Source organism: Nannobrachium achirus (genome assembly GCF_963921795.1).
Source record: "Nannobrachium achirus genome assembly, chromosome: 11".
Classification (NCBI taxonomy): domain Eukaryota; kingdom Metazoa; phylum Chordata; class Actinopteri; order Myctophiformes; family Myctophidae; genus Nannobrachium; species Nannobrachium achirus.
Window position 1 is genome coordinate 32,614,322 of NC_137820.1, and position 17,709 is coordinate 32,632,030.

At 43.4% G+C, this 17,709-nt stretch overlaps 1 protein-coding gene across 1 annotated transcript in view; it reads right to left on the bottom strand.

The window, feature by feature from the left end:
* LOC308294290 (cadherin-13-like) overlaps positions 1 to 17,709 on the bottom strand; it is a gene marked incomplete at both ends in the record, with an annotated part of 191,906 nt that overhangs the window by 126,257 nt on the left and 47,940 nt on the right. Inside the window, 2 exons of the mRNA XM_080737018.1 lie at positions 5,836 to 5,988; positions 16,287 to 16,400. Coding sequence (XP_080593144.1) covers positions 5,836 to 5,988; positions 16,287 to 16,400 — 267 coding nt within the window. The remainder of the gene's footprint in view (positions 1 to 5,835; positions 5,989 to 16,286; positions 16,401 to 17,709) is intronic.

Below are 17,709 nucleotides of genomic sequence, written 5' to 3' on the forward strand. Positions count from 1 at the left end.
GGCAGAGGAAACCATGTAAGGCACCAACCTGCTCATCAGAAATTAGGGGTTCAATGTCTTGCTCAAGGACTCCTCTACACTAACTCTGGGGGAGCCCGGGTTGTATGTTTATATGTATGTATATTTCCGTCTGTATGAGCGCAGCATAAACAGCTGCAACTATTTAAAGTTATACCATGTAACTTTTTTTATAAAACAAATCTTAAAATTGTCCTAACTGTTAAATCGCTAAAGTTTTAGAACCCCCACTCCGTTATTTTCAGCTTCTGAAGCCTTCTCTTTATTGCGACCGTAAGGTTGCAGTTTAGTATCAAAACCTCCACCGGCCGTCCGTCCGTCCGTCCGTCCGTCCGTCCGTCGGTCACACGTCACACGTCACACCTTTGCCCTGCTCATATCTCCGCATCAGTATGACATCACACTGCTGACATCAGTATGACATCGGCAGCCATAGTTACACCTGGAATGTTGAATCTCCATATATGGAGATAACCTACGCATCACACAAAGTCTGACCTCACCAGCCCATACTTGGGCATGGACGACTTATATCTCCATATACGGAGATGGCCATATATGGAGATACGATGACATCACAGAGTCCACAGCTGATGATGTGGCGTGATGTCATACAATACACAAACAAGCCCTATATAAAGGGGCAATTCTCACCAGGGAAGAGAGCATTCCCCACTAGCTGAGTATCTTAAGATGGTTGGATGTGATGATAAGCTATAAGCTTAGTTGATCCTGGCGATAAGGTCTGAGTCGAGGAATGCTCTCTTCCCTGGTGAGAATTGCCCCTTTATATAGGGCTTGTTTGTGTATTGTATGACATCACGCCACATCATCAGCTGTGGACTCTGTGATGTCATCGTATCTCCATATATGGCCATCTCCGTATATGGAGATATAAGTCGTCCATGCCCAAGTATGGGCTGGTGAGGTCAGACTTTGTGTGATGCGTAGGTTATCTCCATATATGGAGATTCAACATTCCAGGTGTAACTATGGCTGCCCGTATGACGTGAGAGGTGGAGGTTGTGATATTTGTGGAGATAAGCGACCAACGGTCGCTTATCTCCCGATTAGGGAGTCTTACTGGTATGTTTTCTACTTAGCCGTGACAGGGGCGGGATTTCCCGGCAAAATTACATCATCACACTACCGGCAAATCACAGCGAGGGTTATACACTGCCGGCCAATCACAGCGCATCTTGAAGTGGGGTCGCCATATTTGTAGTCGCCCGTGTGTCTCTTTACTCAAAAGGTAATCTCGCCTACCATGCAGGGTGAAGTAGTCCGTTTCTCCGGAATGCCTGAACGCACAGGAACCAGGGACCCCTCTAAAGATAGCTCTCGGCGTTGTGGAGGCAGACGCGGGGGTGTGAAGGTACGAAAAACGGGCGAAAGACGCGAACGCGACCGCGGTTTGCTATAGGGCTACTGACCACTAGTTGAGCATCTTACACAGTATAGCTTTAACACAAACAGGAGTGCAACACTCACACTCACATGCCACTTAAAGACAATAAGGCAGCACAAGGCACATGAGTCACTAATGAGGCAGTAAGACTATAGTGGTGTTTCCATAAAGCCTCTTAATGCGCATTTAAGGCTTATTCGCAAAATCTTTTTATGGAAACACTTCAAAATGCGAATAAACTTTCATTATCCGCAATATCGCATATCGTCCTCCAATTTAACACTTTCCCCTGCCGCTTAAAGGACAACTCCTCCCTAAATCACTTCTAGGCTCAGTTTCCTACCAAAAGACTGTCCATGGGGTCTATTAGGCAGAAATGTCCCTGTTGTCCAGTTTCCCCAGCAGAACCCAGCAGCTCTCATAGCATAGAGTGGAGCTTATAAGCCTATCGCTTTTACACTATTTGTTGTGGACAAAAGTGTTTTTATTTTTGAGCGGTGGTCACAACGCTCCTATACATGGCCGTGTGTGTGGGTATGTCTGTCTCCGTCCGTGTCTGTCTGTCTGTCTGTATGTAGCCTACAGTACCTTTTATGACCACACATGTTAAGGGAGGGGCGCTGTTTTCAGGCCAGGCCAGGCCAGGCCAGGCACACACACACACACACACACACACACACACACACACACACACACGCACACACACACACACACACACACACACACACACACAGGGGGGAAGGGGGGAGGGGGGGGAGTAAGAGGGTGCTGTTGAGACTAGCCTGGGGGGGGGGGGAGACAGAATTCATAGATCTAGAACACATAGAATTCATAGATATAGAACACAGAATATGTACAGTACAGTACAGGGTTGGTGGGTAAACCACCGCTCAGTTCACACGGGTGTGATTTTTCATGAATGTGTTACTAGTTGTCAATACAAACGCATGCATGCCATTGTTGTCCCACACAAGCCATCACACTCTGCTAAACAGATGTTATGCTTTTATGTGTTTTGCCAAGTCCCGGAAAAGATGCCCTGTGATTGGCCAGTGCAGTCACTTTGATTGGCAATTGTACCGAATGCTCACCCCAAAACATGATTCATGAGATTTTGGTGGCTTGTGATGACATGGGGATGTGTTTGTAATGACAACTAGTAACACATTCATGAAACTGCTGCCGGTCCACTGCCGGTCTGTGTGGCGGTGCCTGCCGCGGCTGTTGTCTGACACCAGTGCTGGGAGAATGTACTCGCTCCTTCTGCAGTAACTAGTAAGGGTGACTTGCGACCTCAGGCTGACATGCGACCTCGCCCTTTGCGCCAATTCTTGGCCATCTGGCCAGTGATGTATATGGGACCAGTTACTCATATATGGAGACCCCTTCATGATAGTTATGTTATGTCAAAACATGCCCATATATGGACATTACCAAATATGGGCATTCCCATATATGTCCTTAATATTGACAATATAGGTATCTCCATATATGGGCATAAAACGTATGTGGATGCTTGTGGATCTCCATATATGGGCATAAGGGGGTACCCTAACATTCTCATTTTCGGCCTGGGATTTATGACATCAGAAATCTCCATGTATGGGCATAAAAGTTTTTTTTTTCTGGTAATGACCATATATGGACTTTTATACCCTGAGAAATCTCGTAGCTTGTCTGACTGTCAGTACAGGAAGTGATGTCACGTGACATCCTTTTTATGCCCATATATGAGTCATTCCGTACCACATCACTGTGACTCACTGACATCACGTGACATCACTTCCTGTACTGACAGTCAGACAATACTGACAGTCAGACAAGCTACGAGATTTCTCAGGGTATAATGCGACCTTCGGTCGCAATAAGGGAACGATAAAGTAAAATAAACTCAACAAACGCAGCGCTTACTTCACACTGACTGGTTGTGATTTTTTCTTCTCTGCTTGACTGCAATGCTATTTTTAAATTGTACAATTCATTTTGAATAGTTTTTATGGGCAGCTGGTCAAATGAGGTTTCAACTGACGATGGATTGCATGAGCCTTCCAGGAAGAAAACAAAGAAAATTGGAAGTTACATTGTTGTATGAATTGACATAGTGAAGTCTTTGTCTTAGTCTTTGACATTGGCCTCTGCTTACTGTAGATGGGATATAGATTTTACGTTTGACTTAACTTGACTGAACTATTATCTTTGGCATCTGAAATGGGCATATTGTTTGAAAAAGGCAGGGCTTCTGGCTGGGTTTCTTTGGTCTTTGGAACTGAGAGCTCAGTGCAGTCAATGTGAGTGACGTCTTGTGACAGCAGATCTGAAAAGCACCGCCCTCTGTTCCCTCTCTCCCTCGTTCTTTTCTCTACCCTGTCTGTCATAATGTCACAGTACATGGTGACACCGAGAAGACTCAGTGGAAGACTAGTGCCTTGGTTTTCAAACTGTGGTCCTTGAGGGGCTTCCAGGTGGTCCCCAGCTACATCATATGGAGAGTTGGGAACAAAATGGACCCTTATAGATCTTTAACTCTTGAGAGCATAAAATGTCACACTCTCAAGAGTTAAATCATTGTTAAACATCTGAATTACTTAATTTACAAGAACACTACACAATGAAAGAACGTATAAATGCCTGTTATCTCTCTTATGGCACCACATCAATACAGCAGCATGAAATTGTGGACAAAATCTTATCCAACGACAACAAAACATTTTAAGTCTTGGGTCTGAGAGGCTCAATCTCATCAAATGGTGGTCCGTGGCTCAAATGCTAAATAAATAATGGACCTGTCTTAATGGTCACAAAGATGGCAGCAAGAACTCAGGGCATCTAATCTATCCAATGAATTAAAGTGTTCATAAGAACTGCTTCAGGGCTTTTCAGTCTTGCAGAGGTGGCACATATTTCACTCTGTTTCATAACTTGTTAATTCTGTTGGTTTGCAGGATTTGATCAGAATTCTTGTACTTCGCTGTACAGTACAGTACATGTAGCTCTGATTGAAGACTACTAAAAATAGTTTTTAATAAACTTTTACAGAGAGTGTGTGTGTGTGTGTGTGTGTGTGTGTGTGTGTGTGTGTGTGTGTGTGTGTGTGTGTGTGTGTGTGTGTGTGCGCGCGTGCGTGCGTGCGCGTGCGTGTGCGTGCGTGCGTGCGTTCTTTATTTGCCATCTCTGTGAACAATACAGCCTCAGTAGCAACACTGCAGGCAGTGAAATTCTGCGTACTCCAAAGCTTTCCTCAACAGCGTGAAGTAAAAGAAATAAGGTGACATGCAGAAAGGGGGAAACTGTCCGACTGACTGGTGTGGCAGTTTGGGGAAGTTTACAGTTAACTGGATTAAAAAAAAACTAAAACTAGTAAAAACATACTATCCCAGTTCCAACAATACACTATCCTATCCTATTTCTAATCCCATATTAGGATTTGTTGCCGTGATCTCAATTGGGGTTATTCAGACCACAGGCAAATCCAATTTGTTTCTCAAATAATGATGTTCAGGATTATGTTATCAGTTAGTGATCAGATGGTATTAGTGTATTCAGACTCAATGTGTTTTTGTTTAGTTTTTCCTCCAATTTGGGCTGGCAGCCTTATACAGACACTGAACAGACACGCTTAACCAATTACAAAGAGTGGAGCCGACACACAGCTGCATCTCTGAATTACAAACATTCCTTCCTCATTCCATCGTTATTCATCATCCTCTCTCCCTGAATGTCAAATATCTTCCCCTCCTCATTAACCACATTAACCCTGGGATTCCATTTTCGACATTTCATTATATCGTCGTTGTCGGGTGGAATCTCCAAGTTTCTAATTTGTACGTTCTTTCGCAAAGTAAAGCCCTGCTTCATCGTACAAGGCCGTCGCACAAAAGTAGTGAAAACAGCAGATCTACAAGCACACAACGCCTCGCACTTGTATATCGGCTGTTTTCACTAGTTTAACTCATTTTTAAAATGATAAATGCAAAACCAACGGTTTTGGACATACAAGGTTTTCACCCGACAACGACGATATGCTGTATGTGAACATTTTTCAAACTTTGCAATGATTTTCACTTATTTCCTTCCCTTCTCTCCTCTCGTTGTTAGAGAGACAATAATTATTGGTCAAAATGAATATACTCTTCAGATATTCTTTTCCAACACCATCGTATTCAATGTCCTTCTTACTTGTGTTGTGCATTTATTGTATGTTTGAAATTACTGAAAGAAAATCTGTACGAAAAGAAAAAATCAGGCTCAGTTGAAACAAGTGAAACAATCATTATACAAGCTTTAAACCTTATACAAAAAAATTGTGTAACCGTATAACAAATTGTCGCAATACATCATGGGGGAACATGGTACAATATAATAACAATCCAATACGGGCCCCACGCCTTGGTGAGCATCAGCTGACTGACCTGGTAGGAGTCAATGGCCTCTCGGTCCAGTGAGCGTGTGACTGACACGTCTCCGGTATCCATGTCGATGGTGAACACACCTCTGGGGTCCTGGTCAGCACCAGGCCCTGACAGATGAAACACATGGTTCACCCTCTTCTCTGCTGAGATCACCTGTGACACACACACACACCCACACCCACACACACACACACACACACACACACACACACACACACACACACACACGGGCACACACACATGTGTGGTAAATTGTCTGCGGTTGTATGTGACACCTTCACCATGCCCTGGAGAGTTAAGCTAGCTGTACTCACATGGGACTGTCACGGTCAGCAGCAAACAGAGGAGGAACCACAGCGACAGGACCGGGCAGGGGAGACAAACACACACACAAAAATACACCAACAACATGTTAGATTCATATACAGTTAGTACAGCGGCAAACAATAGTAAAATATCTGTAGGCCAGGGGTCCTCAGAGTTACTACAGGGGGTCCTCCAAATCTTTGTGACTTTTTTTTATGTTAAGCACTTGTACCCTAGCGTCCATATTCTAAGAACTTTAGCCAAAAATAGCGCTGCGAGACATTGTTGTGAGCTATCGGCGATTTTCGGGTAAGAGATTTGGTATAGAGGAGAAAAAGAGCAGACTAAGTACAGAGTGAAAGGTCAAGTTTATTAAGTATTGACGGTTCAAGTGGTTACCTATCTGATAACACAAATTGGCATGAATCCAAAATAAATGCTGTCAAACAATGAAACTATATGGAATCTATGAGAAGGTTGTGGGGGTCCCTGCTTCATCTCTCTCTCAACTAAGGGGTCCTCGGCCCCTGCTATAGGCCTATATATACAGTACGTATATACCACACACCACATGGGGTCAGGATCCATTGGTGGGTCGTGTGCACACAGTTTCTTTGCAGAAATGTTCCAAAAAAGGGTCACATTTGCCAAGCTCACAACGCTGTTGTATGCTTGTAGATCGAAGCTTGTGCGGCTTAAAGGGGGGAACCACTCATTTTCAACATTGAACGATGTCATTAATATAACCCTTCTGTGTTGCCTGGAACTGGAGGATTGATTTTGGGGTTTGTATTGCAAAGTACACCATGATGACATCATCACGTGTTTGTGTACGTTTTGTTGGTTATAACTTCTATTGTACTGTCCATCAGCAGAGAATTATGCGACCAAACACATTCATAAAAGAAATGCATTCAACGGCTTATATCTAAGGCTAAGCTTAAAGGTAACAAGTAGTGACAACCTTCATAGTATGGTTAGTGGAGTGAAAAGTACAATATTCGTCTTTAAAATGCAGTGGAGTGAAAGTCACAAACTTCCTGTCAAGTAGCAGTCAAGTAAATACAGTACAGATAGGCCTACTTGAAAAAAAAAAACTTTTGGTCATTTTATCGTCTAATCAGGCTTTTATGAACTCCCTGAACAGTTTTTAATTTGCTTTTTTTAACCATGATAGATCATTAAAAACACCCATTATTTTCTTCTGGTGACTCACACTATACTCCTTTCTTTTTTCAATTATTTTTAATAATTCTTTGGGAAAATGGAAAAAAATAAATACAATACAAAAATATAAATATAAAATCCCCCCTGGGATTTGGGACTTCCCGCACGCCTGTGTTCATCACTGCTTACCTCAGATCACATCAGAAGGAGAAATCAAAACAATGTCATAAACTATAAAAAGAAGCATCATACTGTACTGTGTGCACACTTGTGTACTGTAGTGTTTTCTTCTTTCAATTCCATGTATAATTCATGTGCAGCCTGTACATGGCACTGACAGTCTATTTACATAGTAGTAAATGGTCCTTGATGCTCTGTTTTACGAGTGCACAGCTTATATTCCACTGGAGTTATTACCAAATCATGTATTTGGCAGTAAGAAAACTGTCAGTGACTATTAAGACAACAATTACCTTCCAGCACATTGCATTTACCTGTCGAATCTACAGCCAGTCCAGTGTTGCAACTCTCTCACGCACGCACGCACGCACGCACGCACGCACGCACGCACGCACGCACGCACGCACGCACGCACGCACGCACGCACGCACACACACACACACACACACACACACACACACACACACACACACACACACACACACACACACACACACACACACACACACACACACACACACACAAAATAGCAGATCTACATGCTCACAACGCGAGGCGTTGTTAGCATGTAGATCGGCTATATTCACAATGTTTGCCTCTTGCTTACTTAATATTTGACAGTTTGGCCAGTCCTGTAGAATATTCGACTATTCGAATACTTTGAGGTCGAATAATTCGAATACTAAAAATCACTATCCGTGAATGCCCTAATCCATGCCAAAGTCAATTCACAAGCCCATCCACTTACGTCCACCCACACTTACAATACAGCAAATGTCAATCAGCCGTCCTGCCCCCCCTACTGACCCTCATCAACTTTATGAGTTCTGTCAAGAATGTCAGACGATGTTCTCTCTGGTCTCCAGTGTGCCTCAGCACCACAGGGATGCAAGGAGGTCACCTTTAATGAGACACTTCTCTCTCCATGTGAGGGACACGGGCTGAGGAAGAACCTCTTTCTACTCCCCACTTGAAAGTGAATGTGAGATGGAGCTCTGCACCCTTCAAGCCACGCTGTCATTTATCTCTAACGCCACTTCATTTTTCTCTCAGTCGCTCTCGCCCCTCTCCTCCACGTGCTCCACGCTCCCCGCTCGTTACTCCCTGATGAGGACCATCCTCGTTACTGAACTCAGGGCTGTTGCACCAAATTCTGGACCCTGGGTACTAAGGATTCACTGCGGGCCCCCCATGAATGTTCTTCATAGGGGGAGGAGGGGGTTTAACCCATTTAGACTGGGAACGCATTATTACGCCTTATTTTGTGCTTTAACTATTGAAAAATAGCAGATATACAAGCTCACAGCGTGGCACCGAGTGCCGCGCTGCGAGCTTGTAGATCTGCTATTTCTGAAAAATCTTGAAAATGTGTGCAAGTCTTTGAATATTTCAAATCCTTTTGTTTTTGTGAAAAACCATATGTTTCTATGTCAGTGGTGTTCAAACTTCTTCATGTAAAGGACCCCCAAAATGATATGTATTTGGCCACGGACCCCCATCTCAAAACATTTAGTTCCAGGGATCCCCCAGAAGCAAAATTTTAGTTACAAACGTTCGCTTAAGATACACATATTCAAAGAGCTCGCAGCGTGGCACTCGGTGCCGCGCTGTGAGCTTGTAGATCTGCTATTTTTCAATAGTTAAAGCATAAAAGGCCCCTCCACCTTGGGCCCTAGTAACTCAGTCCCACTTTCTGCAGTTGAAAAACCGATGAATGAGGCACCCTACAATCATCTGTCAATAATAAATACAGGATATCGGGAGTTGATAGTGGATATTATGTTCTAGTCATGTTTCTATTGGTCAGTTCATGGGTAGTCAGCCCATTCTACTAGTAATTAGATGCTATTTATATTCTAATTACTTTTGTTTGGTGGGAAAATCATGGAATAAATGACCATAACTTGAATGTATTTAAAGGGCATTAATTAATTCATTGCAAATGAGCATATTTACTGTATATAGTGACTGCATAAACATTTACATGTGGCAAAATTCATTTAATTGTGTATTTGTATTTAGCAGTCATCATTGCTTATAAAGGAATAATTACTATCTCATTATACACACTAATTACCCACAATTAAACTCACATTTACGGGCAAAAATTATGCAAAGCATTACAGGCCCTGAAATACAGTAGTTGGCTACAAAACAACATCATAACTTTAAGCAAGTTGCCTAGTTTCCCTAGTTCCCTAGTTTCAATAATGTATTTCTATTCTATTTGATTCTATTCTATTCTATTCCATTATATCAATCAAACTAATTTATTGTACTATACAATATGTATGTAAATCAAGACAATACTTCCTTTGTCAGTCAATAAATAAAGAAATCAGCAGCCACAATTTCAGCCAATCTTTTTATTTGGCCCCATGCTAATTAGAAGTGAATGACTCGACTGGTCGCTCTTTTTCTTGCTGCAATTATGAGGGGAGACTGCAGGTGAAGTGCAGGTGACTCAAACAATCTTTGAGGAAACTGTAAATAGGAAAGCTAAGAAAATAATTGCCGACCCCTCCCATGTCCTGTATTCAGAATACAAACTGCTACCCTCTGGCAGACGTTACAGAGTCCCAGTGAAAAATAAGAAAAGACATCTGAATAGATACAAATACACATTTATTCCCATATCTGTTACTCTGGTAAACCCAGGCTCTTAGTGGTGTGTGGTGACTCTAGAATGTAGTGTAATGTAATGCAACATATGCACTTTAAATGTATGTCAGCACTGTGTTTTGCTCTATTCTTTTTAATTTTCTTTCTTTCTGTTGGTCTTGTTGTATGTTATGTAGCAGCCTGCATGTCCAAGACAAATTTCCCTCGGGACCCAATAAAATAATCTTGAATCTTGACTCACCAGTGACAGTTACACACAAAACCAAACTAATAAGCAAAGTCGAACTTTGTTTCATTTTTCAAAAATAATTCATGGTTTCTATCGCCTACAGTAAAATACATTGAAGGAAGACTCATCTGACCATATCACTATTCACCCCACATTAGACCAGCGCCTTTTGGAGCTCTAACCTCTCAATGATTTGTCTTTATGCACTACAACCCTACTATATATTATCCCACTCTATGTGTCCCATACTTGGCTCATTGGCCAAGCTTTGCAGGATGCTTAATGAAATTAACGCATAAAAGGCACCGCTAACTTCCCACTGTGTGTGATTTTCCTTACATTAAGACACTAGCATCACAGTGGTCGAAAGTGAGCTTTAAACCACAATGTCTGACCCCATTCTCGTCTTTTCCATAGATACAAATGCAGAAGTCGCTTTGGTCACTGTTCCTAAGGAAACAGTGACTAAAGGCCTGTTTATGGTGACTGTTTGCAAATGCACAAGCACATGCTCAAGAGCTTAGAAATGGAGTAAACAGCCCGTTTGTGTGGTTTGAACCTCCAGAAGTGTTCTGCCCTTCAGAGCTTCACAGAGGAGTGAGTGACTGTGTCACTGCCTGTAGTCAACAAGGCTAAAACCCCTGTCTTTAGCTGCAGGCCAGGTAGAATCATTTCACTGTTTTTTGCCAGTTATTCAGCAGCCATTGTTTCAATATTTCGCTGGTCTTTCCATGACAGTAGAGTGTTCTTTAACACAGCATTGTGTGCTTGTAGATCTGCTATTTTCACTACTTTTGTGCAACACTCTTGTATCATCATCATATGCCATGTACGTATATTTTTAACTATCCTTTTTTAATGTAGGGTACTGTTAGTAATATGTGTTGTTTTTTTTTTTTTTTTCTTGGTTCAGGAAAAATAGTATTTGTATGTATGTTCTTAGGCGCCCTCTCCTAATGTAGGGTTACTGTTTGTTGGTATGTATTGTTTTGTCTTCATGTGGGGACTACGGATGAAATTTAGCATTCTTGCTAATTCCGGCTTATTTACATTGCATTCATGTAGTGTTCATTAATATGCATTGTCCCGTCTAAATAAACAAATAAAGTAAAGTATATCATAAGTAGGGCTTTCATTTCGAGAAAATAAAACATACACATTTGAAAATTGTAGATACAAGGTTTCTGCCTGACAATGACGATATGCATGTATAGATATATTATACATACTGTACTGTATGTATGCATGGGAATGCATTGTATATGAATGTACTGTATGTGTGCATGGGAATGCATTGTATATGCATGTACTGTATGTGTGCATGGGAATGCATTGTATAATATGCATGTACAGTACACCATGTATGCACGCGAGTGAATAAATGCATGCTTGTCACGCAGCAGCACGGACCCTGTGTGATTGAGCTTCCTCTCTTGCCTGCTAAGTATGAGTGGAGGTGTTCTCCGATAGCTCCATGATGATGAGGAGGGTACAACAACACCTCATCACAGCATAAAGGCAATCACAACAATGGGGAAATTAACTGCCCTTTGATTGGTTAGCTAGGCCAGCACTAATGGCATTTCGCTGCCTGTAGAGACGTGACAAATAAGCCCTCTTGATTCCTGATTCGAATCATTAGCGGCAAATCAAATCAAGGCCTGAACGGGACAGGGAAGTTGAGGGAGTATTTTTAAAAGCATGTACTTTTTTACTTACTTGTACATTTTGTCTGAGCTACGTTTACTTGTAGTAGAGTACATTTTGACCAGGAGTATCTTAACTCTTACTCAAGTAGTGGGGTTGAGTACTTCGTCCACCTCTGGTGCATTGAGACAAGTCTGCTAAGGCTCGCCGCCCTCGCACGCTGCGCTGTCTGCCAAGCCCCACGTCTTCATAGTTGATTTGAAGCAGCCGACCCGGAGTACATAGATGGTTCATCAGAGTCCATTGCCGGTGTGGTACAATAGATCCTCTCCGATCCTCTTCGACGCCATCTCCCGGATGAGTGCATCTCTCCACTCCGACATGTCTCCTTTCCGACATGTCTCCATTCCGACACTAACCCTATCTCTAACCCTAACCCTAAACCGAACCCCCATGGGAGTGTCGCCACTCCGACAATAAGAAGTCAATTTTGGAGTGGCGACATGAATGGAGAGAGCCTCCGGATGTAGCGGTGTGAGGGCCCGGCTGACTCCCACTCCTTCTTACAGGATGCTGCCAGCCATGCGCTTGTTGGCAAGTTGGAGGCGGCCATAGCTGAATGGTTAGTGACCCTGCCTAGAACTCCAGAGGTCCCAGAGGTCCCAGGTATGATTCCAGCAATGTGTCAAAGTGTCCATGAGCAAGACACCTAACCCCTAACTGCTCCCCTCCCTGTGCTCCTTGTGGGCAGCACTCAGCTGCACACTCTACTAACACTCTACTGTCATGGAAAGACCGGTGAAATATTCAACCAATGGCTGCTGAAGAACCGGCAAAACAGTGAAATGCGTCGGCAGCACCCCCTGGCCGGGCGATTCGAAAATGTTGTACTGTGTACGCCTAATGTCATCATTAACAAAGCCGCTGACTTTTCAGAGGACACAGAATCTTTCATGTTTTGTTTTCTTTCGCTAATGAATCCATCTGAAATTCCCAAAGCAATTGAAATATAAAAAAAAAACAAGATATCAAAAGGAGAATATGATAAATAAAAGTGACAGCAGATTATACATTGCCTGCAGCTAAAGACAGGGGTTGTAGCATTGTTAACTACAGGCAGCGGCACAGTCACTCACTCCTCTGTGAAGCTCTGAAGGGCAGAACACCTCTGGAGGTTCAAACCACACACACGTGCTGTTTACTCCATTTCTAAGCTCTTCTTATCCTCTGCTTGAGCATGTGCTTGTGCATCGCGTGTGCATTTGCAAACAGCCACCACTTCACACTAGTGTGAAGTGAGTGGTGCTCTTTATGAGTGCTTTGCGCCAAGATGTATGCCAGAAGTAGGACAGATGTAGGCCACGCTTCAGAGCCCTTACATTTTCTGTTGCCCGGCCCCGGACAAAGCCAGATGTTGGAGCTTAGCTCCTTCCAAGAACACTGCTCAAAAAGGAGGATCGTTCCGTTCTTCATAAGGCAAAGAGTCAGAGTAAATTAGAGTATACTGCTTCCACACAATTCTCACTGTGACTGCCTTCTTTACTTGTTGGTCAATGGTCACATACAGTACTGTACAACAATTATTTTCATTCTGGTGGAAAAGGGAAGAGTGACGTGGATGGAGCAGGTAAGAGAGAAAGAGGGACAGCAGGACAGAAACAGGGAGAAAATGAGAGGGAGAGAGAAAGAGAGGGACATTGATTGAGTGAATGACATGAAGTAAGAATGAAGGTATGAAAGATTGTAGGAATAAAGATAAAATATAAACTAGTTGACAGCCACATGGTAGCGGGGATGAAGACAGGAAGGAGAAATGAAAAGGAGGTTTGCTGACAGGCAGAGAGAGGCAGGATGTGCTCTGTACAGAAGACGTGTCTGTTCTCCTTGCTATATTAGCTGGGGGTTCATTCCTGCAGACAGCACTGTTTTATTGGAGCTGTCATGTCATGTCAGAGGCGTCCTGTTGATTTGTGGGCCGGACCCTGAGGTGAGGAGGGATAAACACACGTAGAGGAAGACCTGACAACAAGCACGGCAAGGACAGCTGAGAAGGATCCACGTGTAGAAGCTGGTGACATATCTCAAAGCTGATCAATTCAAGCCAGAATGACAGCCCTCCAAAATAAAATAAGGAAAAACAATATGCTGTGTAAACAATATAGAAGTGCAATTTGTATCAGAACGTGCATGTGCCTGGCCCTGTGTTTGTGACACATGCATGCATTCATCCATTGCGTCTTTCTGTGAACGAGTTGAATTGTTGCAGTGACAGCAGCAAATGTATTTCACGTTGGGACAGATTCCTGCCAAGCGAGATTCCGTATGCTCCATATAGCATCAGTTCAGTGAACCAAACACAGTGTCTTGAATGGCCATGGTATGTCATGGCTCAAAATGATTCATTTTAATACACCAAGTATTCTTTTGGTATCGTACAGTGTATGTCCTTCTTGGATCCATCCATCCGCCCAGTCGTCTGTCCGTTAACGTTTTCTCCTCGTTGCTCTGCTGCTGCCATTTGGAGTCTGATTTGAATGAAACCTCAGAGGATTCAGCACCAGCAGCATATCTTGAAAGAGTTCTCGTTTCAGCATTCTGCAGACAGAGACGCGTCTATCAAAACAATTCCACGGCCAGCAGGAGGTGTGACAGATCGATGCAACAAGGTTGTTCCTCCACTGGGAGTCAATGACATGAAAGTATAATTGTATGCAACTGTGAATATACAGTAGAGCACATGTTGAGAAGAAAGCACACATCCAGGCACTGCTTCATAACCGTCCAGCATCCAGCGTTTGTAGGGCAGCCCCCTACAAACCTGACTGTCCCCATGTTAAAGGATGGGGTCTGGCTGATGAGTGATGAAGATATACTGTATAATGGATGGAGTGGGAGCGATAAAGGTATGGAGTGGATGGACTGATTAAATGCTGAGGATATAGTGTGTGGAGAGAGGGTGAGAGGGGAAATGTTTGATTGCTAATGATCACATCATGTTATTGCAGAATCTCAGTAACAGCTTGAACGAAATCTCCTCTCTCTCTGTCTCTCTGTCTCTCTGTCTCTCTGTCTCTCTCTCTCTCTCTCTCTCTCTCTCTCTCTCTCTCTCTCTGACTTCATGTTCACAACCCATCGAATGGAAAGCTTGTGGTCTCACACTGTGTCCCTGGGCCTCTCAGCCCCCCTGAGGTTTCACACAGAGGACAGTGTTAGCATAAACAGGAGGCTCACAGGCTCCGACGGTGCTCTAGTGTGCAATTATCTATGATGAGCAGGTTCTCAGTTTGGATTAAGTTTTCAAACGCCGGTGTGAATGGGCACAGAGAGATGTGGTCGATTGCGAAGTGTTCGGCCTCAACAAAGGTGCTTGTCACACAGAGATCCATCAAACACTAACAGTGACATAACCGTGGTGCTAAATGTAATGAGTGGTTCGCTACCACCAGCTGCACTGTGTTCTTCACACACATGTGGTTTCTCTGTTATAGTCTCTCGAGACAGACTGTTGGCTCATGCGATTTTCAAAAGCTTCCAGCTTTCAGTCTGTACATTCTATTTTGCCTTAGCAGTTGTGTAAATAAGTCCTATTGTAAAGCTATTTATTTGACGCCTATCTAGCTTTTTAAGCATGCAGGACACACAATCAAATTTATGAAACAGAAAAGTCCAATCTGTTTGTATTAAACAACAGTAACCCCCCCCCCCCCCAATATTGCACCTCTATAGACAGCTGGGGTTATCCTCTTTGCCCCTGTAAAGCCGTTGTATCATAAAAGTCCATGAGAAACCTTCTCTCAATGAACTCCTTTGCTGTGTTTCACACCTGTGTTACCTGTATGTGCTCCATCACTAGCTTCTGAGCCAAATTTCCAAAGTTGTTTTGGGAAGTGCTCATTTTAGGTCACTCTCCATTCTGCATTTTGAAGCAGGACGTTGAGTGTTTTAAAATGAGCACTCCCCAAAACAACTTCACGGTAATGAGCACACACAGGTAACGCAGGTGTAAAACTCAGCAAAAGAGGGAGAACAAATAGAAGTATCATGGCTGTGTTCATCGACATAAAGTTGCTCATAACAGGATCCATCAACCTTCAACCGCTTATCGGGAATAAGGTAACAGTGTATTTTTGTGAAACAAAGCATTTCAAGAGACAAGGATAGATAACCCAAGCTGTCCACGAGGTGCAATATTGGTGAGTTTATTGTCCTTTAATCCAATCAGATTGGACTTTTCTGTGTCATGAAGAGGGCTGTCAGTGGAAGGAATTGCTTGCGCTAGATCCGCCCATGTGTTCCTCACCCTGCCAATGATCCTGGGAAAGGGGGCTCTCTGGTTCTCTGTGATGATCATAGGTGGAACCAGCAGGGACCTCTTAGACCTGTAGGTCAGCGTCTGATCAAGACCCAGGATGTCCTGCAACACAAGAAGATAAACACATTACACAAGTGTGGTGCGCGCACACACACACACTCACACGCACGCACACGCGCGAGGATAAACACATTACACAAGTGCGGTGCGCGCACACACACACTCACACGCACGCGCGCGCGCACACACACACACACACACACACACACACACACACACACACACACACACACACACACACACACACACACAAGGGGGAATTCCTATAATTACCTTTGATCGCACAGTGATTTGTGTCCAAGCGCTACGAGAAATGCATACGTGCTTTGTTATCAATTGAGTTGGGATGTCAGCATGTACGGTGTATCTGTAAATGGGTTAATTCTCTGTGTTATATTGTCTTTAAATCTTCTTGACTGAGGTACAGTATTTGTGAGGTGGAGAGAGAGCATTATGAATAAATCTTAGAACCTTAAGTTGTCTACTGCCCACCTACCACATTCCTTGATACTCATGCTACAGTAGACTACGGTATATTCCACACAAACCTCCAGAGAAGGAAACAGTAATTGTCTGATGTCCTTGAACTTCAACACTCACTATCACTGTCACTGCATCTCCACAATATACTTTTATACGCTACCTCTGTGCGCCAGTCACAATGAGTGAGGAGAACTGGCTTGTTAATCGCTTACACGTGTAATTCCAGCACATTCTATCACTGTCTGCGAATAGAGGGTATGTGCGTGACATCATCATCATACCCGGAAGTTATGCCGGGAACGCCTAGTGAGTGGCAAAAAAATTTTTTCTGGCCTTGACAGCCTATACATCCAAACAGAAAAGTCCTATCTGAATGCAATAAACTATTTTAAACAACCTTAAATTCACTTTGCCACTCACTTTACCACTCGATTTGCCATTCTTTTTAAGCATGCGCGGACAAGCTGGGAAACAATGACCATAATGTCAACATGGGACGTGAAAGGATCACGCATGTTGACTCACCAGTAAAACATTCAACACAAGACAGACAAGCCATCAGAAGCAGACTTGATCCACGTGAGCCACGCCTGATCAAGGCACCAGCCGAACGATGCTGAGTCAACTCCGTTCAAGTTGCATACAAATACGGTAATAGTCAGTCATGAGTTTCTCCTCGTCGTCAGGCTACGCGACATGGGCACCTTTTGCCTCCCAAGCTGACATCTGTACGTAACATATCATGGGATGGGAGTGTTGTGAATGTGTTGAATGGGAATATGCCAACAATGACTGAGCAAGCACAAGAGTAGTGTTAGGGGTCAAGGAGGGAAGGAGGCTTGGAGAACATGAAGGAAATGTAAACAAT